Raw genomic sequence first — 21,582 nt, 5'->3', positions numbered from 1 at the left:
CCGAGGCTGCCTGAAAGCGCGCCAAGCCGCCCAGCACCGTGCTGCGTGCTGCTCCGGCCTGTATCTGACTCCATACATGTTCTTAAAGTTAAAATACTTCAATTAAGTCCCCCCAGCTTCACACACACATACTTTGGGGGGGGGGAGGGGGGTGCGGAGGCCTCAGGCCCGGGCGTCTCCGTGGCAACGCGCGGGAGGCGGCAGCGGGAAGGCGGCCCCCGCTGCCCGCCGGTCACCTGACCCGCGCCGCGCCTCACGTGATCCAGTCCCCATCGTCGCCATCTTGAAGCGGTGGCCAGGCGTTAGAGGGAGAGGAAGGGTAGAAAAAAAAAGGGGGGGGGGGGGGAAAAAGAGTTTTTTTCTTTCTTTCTTTTTTTTTTTTTTTTAAAGGAGAATCACCCCGCAAGGGGGCCGCGCGGCGGGGCCGGCGCCAGCGGGGAGCGGCGGCCGCGGCAGGTAGGTGGTGAGGGAGGCGCGGGCCCGGCGCGCAGCCCATGTGCGGCGTTGCGCTGCGCGGGGCGGCGGAGGGGGCGGGCGGCTGCGCGGTGCCGGCGCCCCAGGAACCTGCCGCGGGAGAGAGCCGTGCGCCCCGCGGGCACAGCCTGCAGCGCTGCGCCCCGCGGGTTCTCCCAGCCACGTCCACCGGCGGGGGCCGTTCAGCGCACTGCCGAACGCGGCAGGAAGCCCAGGACCAAATGCGGATTAAGGCATCGGCTTCTGTGCTCAACGTGTGAATGACTGGGGGTTAAGCCTAGCGTTAGCTCTCAGGTTGGGTTTATTGATTCCCGCTGGTAAGACAGTACTGAATTTGAGTTAAGCTTGAATTAAATAAACAAATGCGAGAAACTGGGAAATTAGTATTAAAAATTGTTTAAAACCTCCATTGATATTTGGAGCTATTATTTCAATGAAGTGGCTGAATACTCTTCAGTGTGAGTCTGAGCTCTTCTCAAAGTTACTGTAACTTTATAATTCACAGCATCAATAACCTGAATGGCAAACGAAGGCAATTTTGGTAGTTCTGTGCAGGGAAATTATGACTTACACTTTAGAATTATCACAAGAAAAAAACACTAAGTTGTCTCAAGGATGCTAAACTTGTACAATGAATGCCCAGAAAGGGTAAACAGTACTCTGCTCAGTTGCTTTCTTTTGCTGAATTTCTACCTTTTTGTGTGTATTATGAACTATTTTTAACTATAAGCAAGTCTCCATCCTAAAAAATAACATCACAAAATATTCATCCTGCAAATTTTGCCCAGGCTAAAATTTGACACTCTGAAGTTCTCCTGAAACCACATGGATGGAAAAAAAGGCATGAAGTCATACTTAATTTTGATAAGTTTTAACTTGGTTTAAAGGTCATGTGTACCAGATAGAAGGGGGCAACTGCACAAGACTTAAATATAAAGATCTTGTCCTAACCAGATTTTTATTGGTAGAAATATAATTGTTTCATATTGAAACATAAGCAGGTTATTGTATATCTTTCCTTTCCTGATGGGTCAAAGAAAAATCTTTATATGTGTTCAGAAAAATATGTCAGGGTAAAGATGACGTTCAGCATCAAAAGATGAGGAAAAATTATTACTACACAATTGTATTTACATGTATTCTCAAACTAATGTTTTGGGTTTTTTAAATAAAATCCTTACAATATGAAGAAAGGGCATGTGCTGGGCAAACTTCATTGGCTGTAATAATTAAATAACTAGAGGAAAATCTGGCTCTTTGCTTGCTAGGCTAAAATAGAGCAATTGTATATTGTGTTCAGTAATAGGATTAAATTTGTTGCAGAGCCGTAACACTTGTACTGCCTTCCTATGCAATAAAGGAATTTCTTACAGTTTGTATTTAAGTTCCAGTAAATGCGACTACATGGAGTTGAGATGCTTCATTTACACTCTTAACTGTAGCCTCAGCAAATAAATGGCTGTACAAGTCCCTGTACCTTGTGTCCCCCCTGTGTCATCACATGAAATCTTCCAGCATTATAATAAATATTACTGCAACATTGTTTTATCTTTTCTAATGTGTTTCAAACAAAATTAGACTAAACAACACATCCATGCTGTGCCACCAACAGTTACCTATGGCACTTGTCTCTGCTTCGGTTATTCCTTCGATATGTCCGTGGGGATGAGGGATGCTGAGAGGCCAAGGAACTGGCAGGTACCAGAGCAGCCAGTGCCCGGGTGGGCTGGAGGGCAGGCAGAGTGAGCTGAGAGCTCCTGCCGCCACATGAACCTGGTGCTCTGTTTGTGCCCTTTGAAAAAAGGGCACGTTCATACCCGCTGTTGTGAGATAAAACAATATATTGCTTATTGACAGATTGAGGCCTGGTTTAATTCCTCTTCATATGTCAAAGATAACATAATAATAGACAGGATTGTATTATTATTAGGCAGAATTATTAAAACATCCTTTTTTTTTTAGTAGTACAGTTGTATGCTAAATGCATTTAAAAAGTAGGCTTACGGCTCTTAAGTTCTAGTTTGGCACGCACATCTTTCTTGCAAAAAAAAAAAAAAAAAAAACTTGAATAAGCTTACGATAAATACACAAGGATTACCGGTAAAAGGAAATTTGGCATCCCTGTATGTTCTGAATTATATATTTTGTGGAACTCGGGTAGGTTATTTCCAGAAGTAAATTCCACTGTAAGACTTTCCATCTGACTCCCCATTCCCTGAGCCTTGCCCACATCACAAAATATGTTTTCATGTATGTTTATATGAATTGGCTTCTAATCTGACCTCCAACACTACCACATTATTGCCTGTGGTTTATGGTTAGATGTGTTTAAAGGAAGTGCAAGTGGAAATAGTTATTGCCTTTAGCTCCCAGAACTATTTTCCCCTCAAAACAGAAAAAATACCTACTTTTCAGAACTTAAATAGCAACTGATTTTTTTCCCAGCAATTAACGATTTGCAGGAATAGCTACAAGAAGTCTTCTGTGAGATTTAAATTAAGATGTATGACTTGACATTTGAATTGTCTTTCATAGAGGCCTAAGAGAATGACTAATGGAAGCTAGATTTTTTCCCCTCTAACTTTTCTAGGAAGGATTTTGCCTGTGTTTTTAAATTATGTTGTTACAGATTGATATTCACATCAGACATCAATACGTCAGAATAAGCATGCTAGGAATACATTTTTCATATCATATTATGGCTTTTGAACATAAATATGCCAGATACTATTGATTGGCATGTGTAAGGATCTAACGTTCAAATGTATGGTCCTGTTAAAGAAATAGACAGTAATCTGCAACAACTCTAATTAGCTTATACTTTAAAACTAGTCATCTTGTCATTACACAGCTTGGAGATAGGCAGTTACGGAGTGTCCTGATTCGGTGCAGGTCTATTGAATATCATTTGTGCTGTCCAGTAATTTGTGTATGTGTATATGTATATATTTTAATGTTTTATTAAACCTTTTCTCCTAGATACTATGGAAGAAGGAAGCAGTGTTGCAGTATTGATGCCAAATATTGGAGAACAGGAAGCTGTACTGATTTCTGAAACAGTGATTGGTCCAACACTGCAAAACAGTGAAGATGAGAGGAAATGTAAAACTGATCCACTAATCCACGTTATTCAGAAGCTAAGCAAGATAGTTGAAAGTGAGAAGTCACAGAGATGCCTTTTAATAGGGAAAAAGCGTTCCCATCCTAATGCTTCTTTTCAGTCTTTTGACACAGAAGATCTTTGTGAAATCCCAGCTAAAACAATTGAGCTATCTGTTATTGGTACTAAAAAGACGGAGGAGTTGCAAGCAGATTATTACGTGACAGATTGTCTTCCACAAAGCAAAAAAAAGGTGACGTGCTACCAGTGTAGTCTATGTAAGTTTCTATCACCGTCTCTCTTAACGCTACAAGAACACATAAAACAACACGGGCAGAAAAATGAAGTGATATTAATGTGCTCGGAATGTCATTTTGCTTCCAAAAATCAAGAGGAGCTTGAATCCCACTTCCAAAATTACCACGAGAGTGACAGTAAAACTAACATGCAGACAAAGGCACAGCAATGTGTAAATGTCTCGAGTTCGTTTTTGCAAGGGCCGGTGGAAGGAAGTGTCAAATCAGGGACTGAGCAGACAGGAAATCTGGAATGCAAAGATACAACTCGGTCCACTCGGGTGGCTGAGATGGGTAGGAGGAAATGGTACACTTACGAGCAGTATGGCATATACCGCTGTTTAATTTGTCGATACACCTGTGGTCAGCAAAGAATGTTGAAAACACATGCTTGGAAACATGCCGGCGAAGTTGATTGTTCCTATCCTATCTTTGAAGAAGAAAATGAAACTGCGAATTTGTCTGAGACTGTTGTAACTCATACACCTCACAGTGTGGATGCAGTTGTACTTGCGCTGGAAAACAATGAGCTAGATATTCAGAGTGAACATTCTCTTCAACTTCAGATTTGCAGTTCTGAGCAAATGTCATGTAAATCACCAGGAGCAAGTGTGAAAGAGGAAGAGATGTTAAATCAGTCAATAGCCCAGTCTCCTGCTACAGAAGTTTTAGAGGAGACTGTATCAGATACAGAACAGGATAATTTGATAGCTGATAGCCTGCTTTCATCAGCACAGAAGATCATTAATTGTAGTCCAAATAAAAAGGGTCATGTTAACGTAATAGTAGAGCGTTTGCCAGGTGCTGAAGAAAGTGTCTTACAAAAGCCTTTTGTGATGAACACTGACATTGAAACAGAAAAACAATTAATCTCGGAGGGATCCCATGTTATCTGTGAAGGACCTCAAGTTTATCGTTCAGATGAAATTCAGGAGGTGATAATAGGATGGAATAATACTGAGAAGAAAGATAATGAATTAAGCTCTAATAAAAACCTAACAACTGACGAAAACGCTCCTCCTGTACGAAGAAGGACGAATTCAGAGTCTTTACGGCTGCACTCCCTAGCTGCAGAAGCCCTTGTAACAATGCCTATCAGAGCTGCAGAACTAACCAAGTCCAGCTTTAGGACTTTCACAGGGGAAGACTGTGTGGGTGCAGACACAGGGCAGAGAGCTGCTGATGGTCCATTCACAGCTCATTCTAAAGTGGTGTCTGCACTTGAGAATCCTGCGGAAGAGTTCAGTAGCTTAAACCAAAGTGGCTGTGCAATAGTGGAGATAGATAAAGAAAGATCAGAGTTATCAGAAGCACCAATTAAAATGGGCATTAGCATGTCACTGCTCACTGTCATTGAAAAACTGAAAGAGAGGACAGATCAGAATGCTTCTGATGATGACATTTTGAAAGAACTGCAAGACAACGCACAATGCCAAGATGCAAATGATGCAAATATTGCAGGAAGTAACCTAGTGGAATACATCCCAAACGCGGACCGCCCCTACCGCTGCCGCCTCTGCCACTACAGCAGCGGTAATAAGGGCTACATAAAACAACACCTGAGAGTCCATCGTCAGAGGCAACCATATCAGTGTCCTATCTGTGAACACATTGCTGACAACAGCAAGGATCTAGAGAGCCACATGATCAACCACTGCAAAACAAGAATGTATCAATGCAAGCAATGTGAAGAATCCTTTCATTATAAGGTAATGTTATTTCCTATATTTGTTTATAATAGCTAAATAACCCATTTGATACCTTTTTTTTTTAAACAACTGGTGATCCCTCTTTCTAACTAAATTCAATCTGACATCCTATCTTCAGAGTCATTACAGTTGGAGACTATTGCCTGCAGCACTTTCCAAATATAATATTCTGCCATAATTATTCTGACTTACCCACTGAAAAAAGCTTGCTTCCTCCTAGAAATTATTTCTCTTGAGAACCATCCTGTAGACCTGTTAGTATCCTGTACCAACCCACAGTAAATAAATGAAGAAATGGAAGCATTAGATAACTTAAAATTTGTAACTTTAACAGAAAGCTGAAATATGCCCACTCATTGTATGTGCAAGAGTAGGAGTAGAATTTGGGGACAATGTATGAGAATCTTTGAAATAGAAGTTCTTTTATTTCTTTGTCAGTTGCTTTGATGGGTTAACCATTCTGCAGAACTTGGATCTGAAAAATTACATACAAGAGCACAATAATACAGTGCTCTCAGCTTTAGTCTCCATATTTAACATCAGTGCCTGCAACTGCATCCTGTATGCTCAAGGATGCTCATTTCACTTGGCAAAATACAGTATACAGCATCAGTATCAGGTCTTGCAGCTGGAACTGTCATAGGCAACAGTATAGTGCCAATTTTCCCATTTGTCCTATTGTTAAATCCTAGTTTGGAAAAAAAAAGTATATAATGAATAGTGTCACTTTTTTGGTGAACAATATTTTTTTTTAATACAAATCATATTGCTTCTTAATCACTCTTACCAGTCCTTTGTTACATTAAAGTATAATCCATTTTGTTTGTAGTAAAATTAATTGAGGAATAACCTGTACGTGGCTAATGTATGTCTTATCATAGTTGTCATGAAAACTTGAGTAATAATTTTGCAAATTACTGCAGTATCTGAAATGATTTCTGTTTGCACTATATATTTAAAGGAATTGTTTTTTCAGAGTCAACTGCGAAATCATGAGAGAGAGCAACACAGTCTTCCAGATATCTTTTCAACAGCCACATCTAACAAACTAATAGTTTCCAATGAAGTAGATGAAAGAGAAGGTACTGCATATATTTTAATTTAAAATTACAATTTACTTAAAAATTACTTCACTGTATTTATAGTCTTACTATTTTTAAGATCTCCTCTCAGCTGAATGTTTTCATGCCTGTTCAGTTCAGAACCATCTTTTCAGTTTGCCACCTTTTCAGCATGCAAAGCTTCCTATAATTCTCACTTTTGAGAGGTCTTACTGGCATTTGTTGGAATACATTTTTTCCCTGATGATATCTTGGATTTCTTCGGTTTGAAAAATAATATTTTAAATACCTGCAGATAATAAGTGTTATGGAATATTACCTTTTTTTCTCTTTTTGAAGAAAAACATTTTTTCCCTTCCATTTACCAACTACAATGTTTTTCTGAATTGTCTCGTATAAATAACAGAAAACCCTATTTGTTTGTTTGTTTGTTTTAAACTCACTGTAGAAACATAGTTTGCTGTCACTATATACACTATACACTGTACACTATACACTATATACAAATAATGTAATTTTGCATTCCATATTTAGGAATAGCTATTTTGGTAAAGTTTAAAATGAGTCATTCATTTTAGACTTAGGCAAATGTAAGGGGTTCTAAAAATGCAACCTGTTTCTGTAATAGTTACCAAGATATTAGTAGATATGCATTTTCTAAATTATTGTATTTGCTTATAATTTAAATATTTAAGTGTAATTTAAGTATATTTAGGTATCTTTTTAAAGCCTGATGTGTTAAGCCAAATTTAGAAGATTAGAGAAAATGTGGTCTTAAAATGCTGCGACTGTCTTGGAACCACACTATTTATTATTGCAACTTGACCTAAAAATTCCTGAAATTATTTACAGTGCTTTTATTCTAAAGGGAACGTTGTAATTATTAGTACTTTTTAATTTAGAGCACCTCTAAACAACTATAGGCTGAAATATTTCTCATTTTATGCACACAGCTCTTTTCTGTCCAAAGATCTCTTGTTTGCAAAATGCATACTGTAGGGTAGTACTTAGATTGCAGTAAGATGACTTAAAGGAAATAATAAAAGAAATAATAAATTCCTCATAAAGGAATATGTACCATAAGACACTTGAAATATGTCAGACTTTCAAAAAACTGTACCTCTGCACTTAGATCTCATTAAGGTGACTTAAAAAGGTGGCTAGCTGCTTTTGCAAATCCTACTTTTTAAAACAGTAGTTTTAGTTTATGTCCTGATCTTGTGACTTTCACGAAAGAGGAACCCCTGCTCACAAAATCTGCCTGATTTTGATTTAATTCCTAAAGTGATTTTTTTAGAATAATTTTATTCATTATTATCTTATAAAAATGTTACAGCCATGCACCTTAATTGAATTGTTATTCCACATCAAGTTTAGTAATATGGCTTGAATGAAAATAGTTCTCCTTTTAAACTTTTATTAACTTATACTTTAGAATGCTTTAATTATTTTAGAACCAATTTATAATCAAATTGCAACACCACTGCAGTACAGCAATCTCTTGTCAAACAGATGTCATCCCTATAAAGCGACGCAAAACAAAGAAGTTTATGGCATAGCATCTGTTTATGTGAAAGATGCCTGAGCTGGAACAGTTTCATTTCTTGTTTATGAAATAGTTAGTCCTAAAAGTCTCTTTATTCATCATGGTTGTACCATAAATTAAAAGGGAACATTATGACACTGAATATGATCAGATTGTAAATGTCTAATAATGAAGGAATAGCGTAATAAGCAGCATTATAGGAGCACCTGTTACTGCTGCTGGAATAAAGATCTCTCATTTCTGTGTTTGCTTTTAAGAGACTTGGTATCATAAATCCAGAAACCTAAAAAGCCCCCACGACCAGAGGAAATAAGTCTTTTGGGGAGCATGGGGGGAGAACAACTGCTGTTTCGCTACAGCCAGAGAAGATAGAATATAGGATAACTTATATACATTTTGCTGAAAGAATAAATATGAAGTAGCAATTTGAATAAATAATTGCTGCACAGTGTGTGCTGCTAGGTGGTTGGCCACTTGTGACTATGGATTGTTTCAATGATGCCCTTTTGATATGTTTTCATAATGCCCTTAGAATCTCCTTAGATATTTTCAATTGCCTACCCAATAAAATATCACATTCCTGCCAGAAAAATATATTTGAACAGTTTATTCTAAAGCTGCAGAATTTAAGATGAAAGAACGATTCAAGTAGAACATGCAATAGTCCAACTTTGACACCACCCTGCTCTACTGTAGATCTGCAGCCCAGTAAGTGTCTTTGTATTCATCTGAGGTCTTCTGCATAAATGTGTATTCATAAAAGCATAATTGTGGAAATATAAATTCTTAAGTCTGTAAGTACATACTTAAGACTGCTTTGATAATTTGTCATCAGAGAGATTTTCTTTGAACAGTAATATATTTTAAAAAGCTCTCTCAGCACATAGTGGGAAAAATTTAGATATAGTTTAAAACTTTTAAGGCTGAATTGCAAAGAGTGCAATTATTATATTTTATTTCTGTATTATTATGTTTTATAAAGATGCCAGAACAGTGAGCAATTTCCTAAGTCTTCACAAAATGTAAAATATTTTTCTGTATTCTTTATACATGCAGGGTTTTTTTAGACTTTCTTTGTATTCAGATTATCATTTTGTTTTATATGATAATATAAATAAACATGATATATTCTTCAGAATAAAACCATGGTTATATCAGCCTAGAGCTCTAGCACTAACTAATTACTTTGCATCTTGAAACAAGAGTGTTTAATTTTAGAGTTAAAACATACCGTAAGCTTACCATTTAAATCACTGTATCCCTCAAAATAACATATTTACAATGTTTTGACATATTTCAGTGCTCCTTAGTGAAATAAGATGGAAGTGAAAAGGTAAACTTCAAAGTATCTCCTTAAAACAGAATTCTACCATGAACATACTTCATTTTTATAATGATAATGAAAAGATTTGAGGTTTACCTTGTCTCCCACATATAATTTGTTAAATTGTATTTTTTTTCCCTGTACTTTAGCAATAATCTTTTCTCACATGAGAAATTTTGCAGGAACTCTAGCAGGTATTTCTCATCAGTCCACATATGTTACTGAGAGCCATAGCTTGACCTTTGAGCCAGCTAATAAGAATTTGGTGCAAAAGTAGCATGGACTTAAACAACTTCTTTACATGTAGAAGAGAAAAAGTAGAATTTTAATGCTTTAGGCTAGTGAGAGGTAGAACGCAGATACAGAAAGAAATGCCTAAGGTCTCAGTTTGATGTTTCTTGTGGCAATAGTGCTGATTTAAGCAGCCCCAATTTTCTTGTCCTTCTTCCTGCTATTCCCTTTTTTGGAAGTGCATAAAGGCTGTATGATAGACTAGAGGAGAAAAACCATCTGCATTAAAAATACCATCTCTCCTTCTAAATGTTAATATTTCTAACCCAGTTTCCTTACTCATTGAGGGAAGAGTAAGACCATCCCAAAATACTCAAACTGTGCTCTTGCGGGCACACATTTTTCTGTGTTAAATTAGTCATTAGCCTTTGTCTCTGTAACCATTAATTTTTCAAAAGTTTCTTTCATTCCGTAAAGAAAAAAATGATTTCTGCTGCAATTACTTTTTAGCAATTTGGAGAAGTTCCAAATTATTTCTGGTCAGTACCTGGTTTTTGGATCATGTCTGATCCTTCTGAACGTAACCACCTTAGTTAGTGGTTAGTTTATCTGGACGATAAAGAAGATTTAGGGTTTCAGGAAACCTTTTGTTTTTCTTTTTTATGTTTGCTAGTTAAAAACTTGCCTACCCTCAGACATGTCTTCTCTCACCCTCCTTTCCTTTAATTTGATCCTGCAAAGCAGTCAAAGTCCTAATGTCATCATTCAGTACCTTATACTGACCACAGTAACCCAAGAAGGGAAGCAAGTGGATGGTGAAAGAGAATGCACTTTCCTAAAATTTTAGTAATTCCAGTAAATGGCAAATGAACACTTATTATCTCCATATCCATTGCCACTTTGCTCCACATATTGAAGTATCATTTTAAAATCTTAACTCATGTTTTAAAATTCAACTGCATGCTGAAATTATCACCTGAGAACTTCTTAAATGCTGAATGTATCTCACTAAAGTTATGCATCTTGTTTCATACAGGAAATAAGGCCTCAGTTCAAAAACTGTACAGATGTGATGTTTGTGACTACACAAGCACAACTTACGTTGGTGTACGAAATCACAGACGAATTCATAACTCTGATAAGCCATATAGGTGAGTGTCCCAGTTATTACTGAGTAACGCTAGGCCCTTGGTCTGCACCGTTACTTCCTTGCTTGTGCAATTTTGAAGATAATGTTAAAGAGTGCCAGTTTCAGAATTTTACTGCAAGGCACTGCAAAATGGAAGGGGCCATACATGCTAATCAACTCAAACTGTTTAATTAAGATTTGCCAACTTTTCCAGGATGCATCTTTAGCTATAGCAGTCCAGGGCTGGTTTTTGGTTTGAAGCATCCAGTTGTACAAGGGAATATAATTGCATTGTAATAATGGTCTTTAGAAGGTAACAACATATTTGGCAAACCCTTTGCACACAAAGTTTGTATTGGATTTGCTTTATTGCAAGATGTCTGTTATCATACAACTTGTTCTAACACTTGGTTTTAAAGAGCAGGGCAAGCAGCTCTTCTCTCTTGAGGAGAGTGAACTCTTGTTCACACTCCTTAGGAGAAGGAAGAGGAGTCGAGGAATATCCATAGAGCAAAATTTGGCTCTTTGTCTTACCTCATTCCCCGTATCTTTATCAATATTAACAAACTCCTTTAGGATCAGATTTTATAAACTTTCCTTCAAAGACATTGTACAGATTTATATAAATTATGGTATCTAAAATTGGTTGCAATTGAGGACTGTATAGGTCCTCAGAGGAGAAAAATAAATGATGCATTTTTCTACTTTTTTCCCTCTCCAAACTTCCTTCAAATTCAATCTGTTCTTATTGAGGGTGGATCTCTGTCCCTCTCTAGTGGCTAGAAACCAGAACTGAGTTGGTAAAACTTTTTTTTGAGCAAATATAATTGCCCTTTTTCTACGAACTCTGGAAATTCATCTTTAGACCTTGAAAACTTGCACTCAAAAGGTGACTTTCCCTTTTGACTAAAAAGACTCACAAGAAATGCTGTATTTTGATTTTGGTCTATATAGTGATGCATATATTAGTATTTTACTATTATTAAAATTTTATATTCATACTAAATATTAATACAATTTGATTTAGAAACACGTGAAAATTTTCAGTTGGAAATACAGATCAGTGCATAATAAATTTAAGCCTACTGATCTGGCTTGCTTTTCTTACAAACTTTAGATGGACTCCTTCCTTATGCCTATCTATAGAATTGGTAGAACATTCAAGCCACAGCCTAAAAACCAAAGATCCAGTATTTCTGGTGTTTCTTATTCTGAAACATGTGTTCCTCAAGCCTTTCATACAATCAGATGGCACCTCACTATAATGCTGCTATATTTTTACCTGTAAATGTCTTTTTATTATGTGACAAAGGATGCTAGAAATTTAACTGTTGCACTAAGTAGAGCTTGTGTTCTTGAACAATAAGATGCACTTTAAAATGCAGCATGTCCCCTAAAGCTCTTACGATCACCTTCTGCTTCTGGATAACAGCAAAGCAATTTGTATCATGGCTGCTTCCAGAGCACCCAGATCCCTCTTTTACTTAGTGATGTTTTCCAGCGTCAGTGCAGGTACCTCAAGATGGATTTCAGGAAGGAACCAGCTCCATATGCCTAGTGATTAATGCTGAAAAGTGGAGGAGATTTTTTTGGGGTACAAAAATTCCCCATGGTGCAAAAATTGAAAGTTAATGTTACCATTTGGAAATCTATACATGATGTTAGTTTTCACTGTAGTCTTTCCAGATACCTTTTTATTCTCCTAGATTTTTATTTATGGAATAGTTTAAGCAGTTACTTCTCAGATTAGTTTACCTATTTTTGTCTCTTTAGATGTCGAGTGTGCGACTTTGCCACCACAAATATGAATAGCTTGAAATGCCATATGAGGCGCCACCCCCAGGAGCATCAGGCAGTGCAGCTAATGGAACAGTACAAGTATGTAAGAGTGCTAAGTGAGCCAAAAGCTCTGATCGTAGTGATTTTTTGTTATGAAATGAAGCAGAATTGAGATTTGGTTCTTTTCCCTCCTAGATTCATTCTTTGTTCAACTTTTTTTCATTTTGATGAGATAGAGATTGATTTGATATAGCTAGATGATATTTAGGCTAGTAAATCGAGTATGTCTGTGACCTCCCTCTGATACAGTATTCAACTCTTTCTTTTCAAAATTGGGGTGGCTGCATCTAAACTGCCTATTGCAAGTGGTTCAGGATCATGTTAATTACAAAGCATGCCTGCAATTGCTCGGGGAAATGCATGTGCCAAAACCATGCTGGGGCACCTCTAACAATATAATATCACAGATTGTTGAATTCCAGTGCCCAGGAATGTCCTCTGGCTTCATTTAATATTCTAGTCAAGGCACAGCCTTTCTGCATACTTACTAGTTAGAATCCAGATTTGCATCGCAATGCCCTAGTTAAGATATTAGTATGTGGAGTCAGTATTTTTAAGTAATTGTCTATCCATTGATATGTTGGTATGTTATATAAATACATATCAGGAAAAGTTGGCATAAAAATGGGTTATTGTTTACTGCTGACTTTTAACAAAAAGTAAAAAGGTAAAGAAAAAAATGAGAAAGATTTGAACATTTCAACATTTCTTAGGACAGCATTTTAAAGGGAACAGGAATAATCAAAATAAAGTACGTTAAAATACAAGGTTTACTCTCAAGAAGATCTGTTTCTGTAACTTCAAACAAAATCCTTACAATGCATTTTCGCCCAACATGTACTAGAAAGCAGTACTAAGTTCTGTATGCTCTGCTGTCATACTTTATAAACTATCACTAAGTATTCTTAGTATTACCCAAGATTACTGCAAACTTCCACACTTTGGCCTCTGGGTCCCTGAGGAAATACTCTATCAAAAGCTGTGAGATAATTATTTCCTCAGTAGACCAATTTGGGATACACTTGAACAGTAGAGTTTAATAATTCAGCATAGGTCAATCAGTAGGGCAAATCATGCTATAGAAATGAAAGGAATCGACTACCAAAATACAAAACTCAATGGAAAAATAATTTCCCCAAGAATGTCTTGCATATACTGTAACTGTGCAGCAAATTCAGGCTTCAGGTAAGAAAAAGTATTCTCCTAATTCCATCGTTTTCAATTGTTACTTGTTTTTGAAACACTACTTAAAGAAAAACTTTACAGATTGCTTCCATTTCTGCCATCTCATATTAATTTATGTATTGCCTCAAGATAATTATGTTTAATATACATTGTATTATGGATAATGATCATAAAGTGCATCAAAGTTGCTGAGTTTCTGCATGTTTGATTTGAAATGCATGCCAGCCTGAAGTAGTCAAAAGCATTAAGCTCATCATATTGTCCTCAGTTAAGTAAATACAATTAGTAAATTAGCTGAGTAAATTTATGTACTTTGGAAAATAAGTGTTTAATTAAAGGTGGATCAAAACAAACAGTGAATTGGAGCTTTCTTCATATTTTATCAACCCACAGACCAAGCTGTGTTAGCAATGTAGACAAATTATATACCATCATAAACATATACCAAAAGTCTATTGGAATACATGCGCATATAGAATCAAATTAGCATTGTTTAATGACTTCTGTGTTATGCAGAAAAAAATATTCTGGCCTAATTTTATTTAAAAAATGAATTACAAGGTATTTTTATTTTTTACTTAAAACAATGGCATTATTTTGTAGCAGCCTTATTAGACATAATAAAACTTTCAGCATGAGGGTAAACTCTTTTATATTTGAAAACACCCATTTTCTTTATAAGAAGGAGGCTTATAGTTAGGAGGAGGCCTCAAGTTAGGAGCAGTTAAAAATAGAATAGTGCATTCCCAATTGAGCAATAGAGACAAATGAGCTAAAAGGACCTACTGTTCACCAGCAGAATAGGATTATCTTGCTGCATAAGCAAGGTAACACACCATGCAGCCACGTAACGTATGAGACTTTGCAGCTCTCCACAAACTTGTGCCAAATAGAGATAGTTTCTTTTATGAGATTATTTGCCAGGCATTTAAGTCATAGATCCTGTTGTCAATAGGAGCAGCGGTGAAACTTTACTGAATTCTAGTTCCTAACACTGCTTTATATAGTTTCTGAGTCCCAGTTCTGAAGCAATTTTCCTTTAAAAAACAACAGCTGTAAGAAGTAAAGTCTTCTTCTTCTAAAACAACTGTAAGAAGTAAATTAAGTCTTGTAAGGACTTAATTAATGACCTACTAAAGCAACTAGTAGTTTTTTTAAACAGATTAACTATAATGTAATATATCAGGAGACAACATTACTTGAACAGAAAACCATTTTGCTCTTTTTGAGGAAGGAGATAGACTGAGATAGATTCATAGCTGTAATTCATTAGAACTAGGTCACCTTCAATTTCTAAGAGGAGAGAAAAAATAAAGTGCTCCTGGTCAAACCCGATGCAATTGGAAAAACTGAAGACTTGCAAAGCAGGAAGAGCACCTCATCTTTACCACAAATACTGCTGAGCTCTGGAGTGATATCATGCACTATCTGTTTCAAGCTGAGGTGACTAATTTATCTTTGCAGACTAACATGACTTGGTAGAAACCTGACAGAAACAGGGAGAGGGGGGATTGACATGTTCTGTTATAGAAGTATGAGACAACTCCTGTCATGTTATTGTCCTGAAATGAGTAAGCAGAATTTTTCCAAGCAAAAATGCATCTTGCTGTTTTCTGATCCTTTTGGAAGAACTAGTGCATTTCAAAAATGGTAAAATTTCATTTCTATATTGATGTATGTTAATTTCTTCTGTTTTTCCTTCTCTACTTTTTTCCCCTAGATGTTCTCTTTGTGGATATGTATGTAGTCATCCTCCCTCCCTGAAGTCCCACATGTGGAAACATGCAAGTGACCAAAATTATAATTATGAACAAGTGAACAAGGCTATTAATGATGCAATTTCACAAAGCAGCAGGTATGTCAGCTTTACTTTCAAGCCTCTAGAATTTTGAAAGACTCAGATTCAAAGAAAAGTTTCTATCAAGAAGCAAAAAAAAAAAAGCATGTTTTGAAATTGCTCTTTTCTTTTCCTCTTAATACTTTAGGTTTCAAGGACAGCTTCCTGAAAAAACCTTATTAGAAGGCACTGATGAAAGTAGAGTACCTATTCTAGCAACTTCAGACAACCTGATATCTTTTGCAGAGTCTATTAACCAAACTACTAATGAAATTTCAGGTTCTGATGAAAATGAAAAACCTACCTTGATGAATACCTCATGCAGCTTAGAAAAGAACTCTGCTCTGCCCCAGCTTGGCACAGAATACTGTGTTCTTCTGTTCTGCTGCTGTATTTGTGGCTTTGAGTCCACCAACAAAGAAAATCTGTTGGATCATATGAAAGAACACGAGGGTGAAATCATAAACATCATTCTAAATAAGGACCACAACGCAACTCAGAGCACAAACTAGATGAAGGACTAAGTTAAAAGCAGGATTTTCTTGAGTGGATAACACCAATCTTTACTAATTTTGCCTGAGAAACTTGCTAAAGAGAAGAAATGCAAGCGAAAGTTGCTGATTTCTGAGCCCACTTCCTTATTTCATTAGGAAAACATTAGCTTAGCCAGGGATGGATGAATCATTTAAGAAAGAAGTTCAGGTGTGGGCAGTAGAACAATCCTTTAACCTGTTATTTCTCTGAATGGTGCCAAGAGTGTGTACTTTTTTTCTTTTTTTTTCCCCTCCTAATTGTCAGGTAGTACTCCATAATAACGCATTGGTACACTAAGTCAGAATCCAAAGGCATAAAAAGCTTTTTATCAATTTTAAAACTTTTTATCTTCCTCCTTTTTTGGTTGTTTTGCAAGTTTTTGGACAAAGAATTTTTTTACACACTTTTTCTTAATTGGCAAGAGATAGATGGACATTTTACAGTAGAATGGTACACATTGTCCAGCTTTTGGAAGGTGGGGAGATGGCTAAGGGCTCACATGTGTACTTGCAGCTGCATAGAGGCATTTCATTCTCCCCGTCATATTTTTAAGGCCTTACAAACTCCAAGTCCTCTCTCTGAAAAAGATTAGTATCTTCTATGTTGTTTCACAGCAGCAGAAGCTGCGTAGCCTAGAAGCTTTTTGCTGATCATTTGGCTGATTAGATCCTCACGAAATAGGACATCTTTTGATAGCTACAGTCTCAGTGTGTAAAGGATCCTTCATAATAATGTTCTGCTGTTTATTCATGTTTTTCTTAACACACTTAGCAAATCTTATTTCAAAACAAACTAAAAAAACTAAGCAGATCATATGTAGTTTTAACTTGGGGTAATTACTTTGCAGTACACATGAGTGAGCATTTTTAATATGGTGTTAACTGATTGTAATTGCCAAGAAGAGATTTTTAAAGCTACATAGATTCCTAAAGATGTGCACGAGCACAAAGTGGAATTTTGAGAAGTGCCTACATGCTTCAAAAATCCCTCTCACTGTCCAAAATTCCTATTTGTCTGGCTGTGCTATATCTATAGAGGAAAAAAAATCACAGAAAGATACAGTAATCTTCCTATAGAATGTGCTACTTCAAAACATAAAATACAGGAAACTATTTTAAGTGAAAACATGATCCAATCAGTTGTAGAATAAATTTTAGTAGTGCATAGAGTATGGATTCATAAAGGGAATTAGGGCTTACTTTGTTTTCTAAGAAACACATAGAAATCTCTCCCTTTTAAAGGCTTTAGCTTCAAAGACTACAACGCTGATCTTCCTTAGAGTTTCAGCGATTGCAGTAGAAGGTATCTTTGTATCAGCTGGGAATATTATTATGCAGGCTAATTACCTGGCAACTTTTTTGCGATTATTTATAGAGTCAGCTACTTAAATTGTTTGAAATACATGCTTCCTACCAAGTGAAGTAGTAGCACTTCTGAAGAAGCCCTTTAGCAGCTTGATTAAAACTTTCTAGCCTGGGCATTTATTTCTGCTTTTAAAGAATGGCAGTTGCACAGAGGCACACCTAGTTCTCAACATGGTAATGCAGTTAGCTGTGTTTTAGTTGCTCATTGCTTGAAAACTGACTTGCTCTTAGGAAAAAAAAAAAAGTATTTTATGTTTATTTCCTATTTATATATTTCTGCTAGCAGAGATAAGCTACAGCTATAAATCTAAGAAGGTGGCATATGTAGTATACAGTCTATTGTGCTGTTGCCGACTAAAAGGGGCAAACAAAAAAAATCTTATTACAGCTTTACGAAGCAGCACAAAATCTAAAGGCCAGTGTAAAAGACATTAAGACTCCAAAAACATTTGGTGATTTTTTTAAGCAATTTCCTTAGGCATCTTCAACTTGTTCTTTTGGGTTAAGCATTCTTATAAATCAATTTACAGAAACTTTACTTCAAAATTGGCCTGGATCTTTTGTCAGATATTTGAGGTACTTGACACAGATAAAAAGTAATTACACATAATTATCAGTCAAAAGCTTTTTTGTTAAATGGTCATACAGATGGATTTTACATTACAAAAATATGATTCATTTTCATTAGTTGAAATTGAGGTAACTTCTAATGGTGTATTGTTCTTGTCCTATTGACACATTTCATTTCCAACTCAATTCATATCAAAGCAGCAAATTATTTGGAATCCATCTAGTGTTGGTGGTTCTGAGATCCCATGTACTGCAAATTTCAAGTGTCCAAAGAGATCCATAGTTATGTTGAGCTACCTATCTGTGTTCATAGAAACAATATTTTGTCACAATCTTATTTTTCAGTAAAAGGATAGTGTATCTTAGAGTTGCTGTGCTAATGGAAAAAATAGGTGGAAAACTTGCGCTCATAAGCTGAGAGAAAGATGGCAGTGAACCAAGACTTAAAAGGCAAGCAACTTTGGCTCAAAATTAACAGTTTTGGTGTGTGTAGGCCACACCTGCAGTGTTAAGTGTAACACACCAAGAGTCACTGCACTGGGATGACTGAGGAGGATGCATCTATTTACAGCTTCTCTTTGTTGCTTTTTGCAGTTTGAGCATGTGTTACTACAGTGCAATCGAAAGTCGGTTCCCTCTGAAAAGTCTTACGAGCCTTAACAAATGCCAACGAATACTCTTCCGTATCTGTACGGAGGTTAACTTACTGTCTCCACATTGCTTGCTGTTAGTTACCCATTAAAAAAAAATCCCATGGATTTTATCAGAAGTTCTCCATAGGCTGTTTTTGAAAGCAAATTATTCCTCAGGATATCAGCTTTTAGAAAGTGTGTGGTTGGCTTGGTTGCATGTTATGTAAGGGCTTTTCAAGCACATTTCCAGGTTACCAACACTGCAGTCTTCCTCTTTCTTTAAGGTTTTAAAATATTTTAGGATCTTTTGTCACGAAACTATTGATTGATCAGGAATTCACTTGCTGTTTGCTTTAAATAGATTTATTTGGCACATGAACTGTAACACACAGCTTTGGTTTTAAATGCCTATACTTCTACTAAGGAGAAGACTTCATTCATTCTAGACTATACTGATAAATAGGTGGGTAATTCATCTTTCCGACTTACACTTGGCCTGGAAAAGTAAAGTGGTTTTCAGTCAGAGTTACTGTATTTTCCTCTTTCAGAAGCACTTATTTAATCATTTTAAAAATGTACAGTTGGTGCTCAAAGTAACATTTGTTAAGATATATTTAATATAAATTTACATTTGCATTTGATATTCATGGACATGGGTACATGTATTTTTTTAAGAAAACATATTGTAACACTATGGCACTGCTTTTATAGCCAAAGTATAGAAAACTTAGAAAACTGACATGTAAAGACTGCAGTTAATTCTGATACTGTATCTTATTAAATAGGATGATTTCATTTTATAAAAATTATCCAGCACATTAAGCTGCATGCCTTAAGCTCTCTAGGATTGTGTTCCTGGTAGAAGACTGTCTGTTTGGAACTATGAAGCAAAGTCTGTAGTACTACTTTAACTACCTTCTGAAATACTGTACAATGTTAGAATAATTTATTTTGCTTTACAGGAGTTTGTCACGTATTGACTTTAATATTGTATTTTGGTAATAAACCTTTTTTGTTAAATGTTGTAGTCGCTTTTTTTTTTTTTTACCTGCATGAAATATGATTGTGATTATGCGAAATTCAAGCACTGAACTAATGTATAGAGAGATGGGTCTCTGCTTAAATCAAAAAGTATTTGGAATAGTTCCCCGCCATTTCTCACTCTTGTATCAGGACAACAAGGTGCTAATGCTGTTAATGGAAGTTTTGGAAGAGTAACTGTAGTCAAGAAGTACAAGACCATTAAAGCAAGTCAAAATAGTGGCAAGTCTGGATGCAGTTATGATGCAACAATGCTGAAAGACAGAACTGTACCTTCAAAATTCGTAATGAATCATGAAATCATTATGGCTGGAAAAAACCTTCAAGATCAATGAGTCCGAACATAAGCCCTTCAACACCAACCCTGTACACCATGTCCCTAAGTGCTTCACCTACACTTTTCTTGAACGCAGTGGGAATTTTGCCTCTGATATACAGGCAGTAAAAACCTTACACTACTTTTTTTTTTTTTTTTTTTTCTCAGGGGAGCAGCTGACTCTTACTCATCCATCATGTACACTTCTTGTAACCTGATTTTTAATGAATAGTGTATTTCTTGGCCTTGCTGGAGCTTCCCCCCACGCCACCTGTCACTTGCTGGCCAAATAAAGACAGGAGAAAGTAACAGAGTTTAACAAACAGGGTGCCTGACTTCCTTTCATTTGCTACAGTTACCACCCTGTGTCTGACACAGAAAAGAGAAGGAAAAAGAAAGAAACTGCAAGAGTGCTTAGTGCTGTGCTACAGAGTCCTAAACTGTATAGCTTCTCAGTGCAGAATTGAAGAGAAAAAAAAAAATTTTCAAGGGGAATCTGGCATCTAGGTACTGCCCAATTCATAAAATACTGTGCTTGCTTTGACCTAATAAAACAAGAGCCTCAACAGAACTTATTTCCACCCACAAATAACCTAGTCAGATTATGTGGTGTCCTAAAACACCGCATCTGATGCTCGGCACGTTTCCTTCCTGAAACAGAGTCTTACAACCAGCTTCCTCTGTCCTGTCCACAGCCAGCCCAGAGCCAAGGGGTCACTTCCCACAGAGAGAACTCACTTCTCTTTTCTGCTCCAAATACTGTCTTTCTTAATGAACCAAAGTTTCAAAGCAGACAGCAAGCAGCATTGCTGGCCTGTAGAATGACGCAACTGTTAAAAGCGGCTGAATATTGTCCTAAAAAAAAATGGGTCCTGCCCCTGCCTGCGTGGTAGTGCCGGCTCCCTGGGCGGTCGGGGAGCCCACACGCTGGGAAAGGGTTCGGCAGGTTAATTTAGGGTAAATTTACCTCATAGTAAACTTACTAAGATGCACTGCAAGTTAAAAACGACAATAAAGTGCTACAGGCATGTTGTGGGTTTTACGCAGGGTAGAAAACAGTCTGAATTGGAGTTATCCTTCTGCAGAGATAAAGCCGTGTCCCCCAACCCAGCACCACCACTGAAAGTTTATGGTGTGAATAAATGAGGAGTACGAGGGAGTTGATAGAGAACGGGAGACAAAATTCACCTCCAAGTCCCGAAATATTTGAAAGTCTAAAGAATATTAGAAAAGAAAGCCCCGCAGCGCTGGGGACCGGCGGGGAGCCCCGGGGTCCCGCCGCCGCCCGCCCCTCGCGGGCCCGTCGCCATGGCCGCCGCCTCAGCCCGCCCCCTCCCCAGCCGCGACTCCTCCCCGCGGCCGAGCGGCCTCCCCGGTGCCAGGCGGAGGCTGCC

General features: G+C 37.1%; 1 protein-coding gene across 2 annotated transcripts; it reads left to right on the top strand.

Moving 5' to 3' along the window:
• The first annotated feature begins 718 nt into the window (after positions 1 to 718).
• On the top strand, positions 719 to 16,973 carry ZNF507 (zinc finger protein 507). Of its 2 annotated transcripts, XM_026042331.1 has the most exons (7): positions 719 to 791; positions 3,454 to 5,579; positions 6,556 to 6,661; positions 10,778 to 10,892; positions 12,644 to 12,748; positions 15,615 to 15,749; positions 15,880 to 16,973. In XM_026042331.1, the coding sequence occupies exons 2-7, from the start codon at positions 3,459 to 3,461 to the stop codon at positions 16,241 to 16,243; spliced, it is 2,946 nt and encodes a 981-aa protein (XP_025898116.1). In that variant the 5' UTR covers positions 719 to 791; positions 3,454 to 3,458; the 3' UTR covers positions 16,244 to 16,973. The 2 variants fall into 2 exon arrangements, with proteins under 2 accessions (XP_025898116.1, XP_025898115.1); XM_026042330.1 differs by lacking the exon at positions 12,644 to 12,748 and having other exon boundaries at positions 770 to 791.
• The last annotated feature ends 4,609 nt before the right edge of the window (positions 16,974 to 21,582 follow it).

The sequence above is a fragment of the Nothoprocta perdicaria genome, unplaced genomic scaffold (genome assembly GCF_003342845.1).
Source record: "Nothoprocta perdicaria isolate Ctin4 unplaced genomic scaffold, notPer1 scaffold_30, whole genome shotgun sequence".
Lineage (NCBI taxonomy): Eukaryota > Metazoa > Chordata > Aves > Tinamiformes > Tinamidae > Nothoprocta > Nothoprocta perdicaria.
Note: the sequence above shows the minus strand (reverse complement) of the source record. Positions and strands in the feature narration are given on the sequence as shown.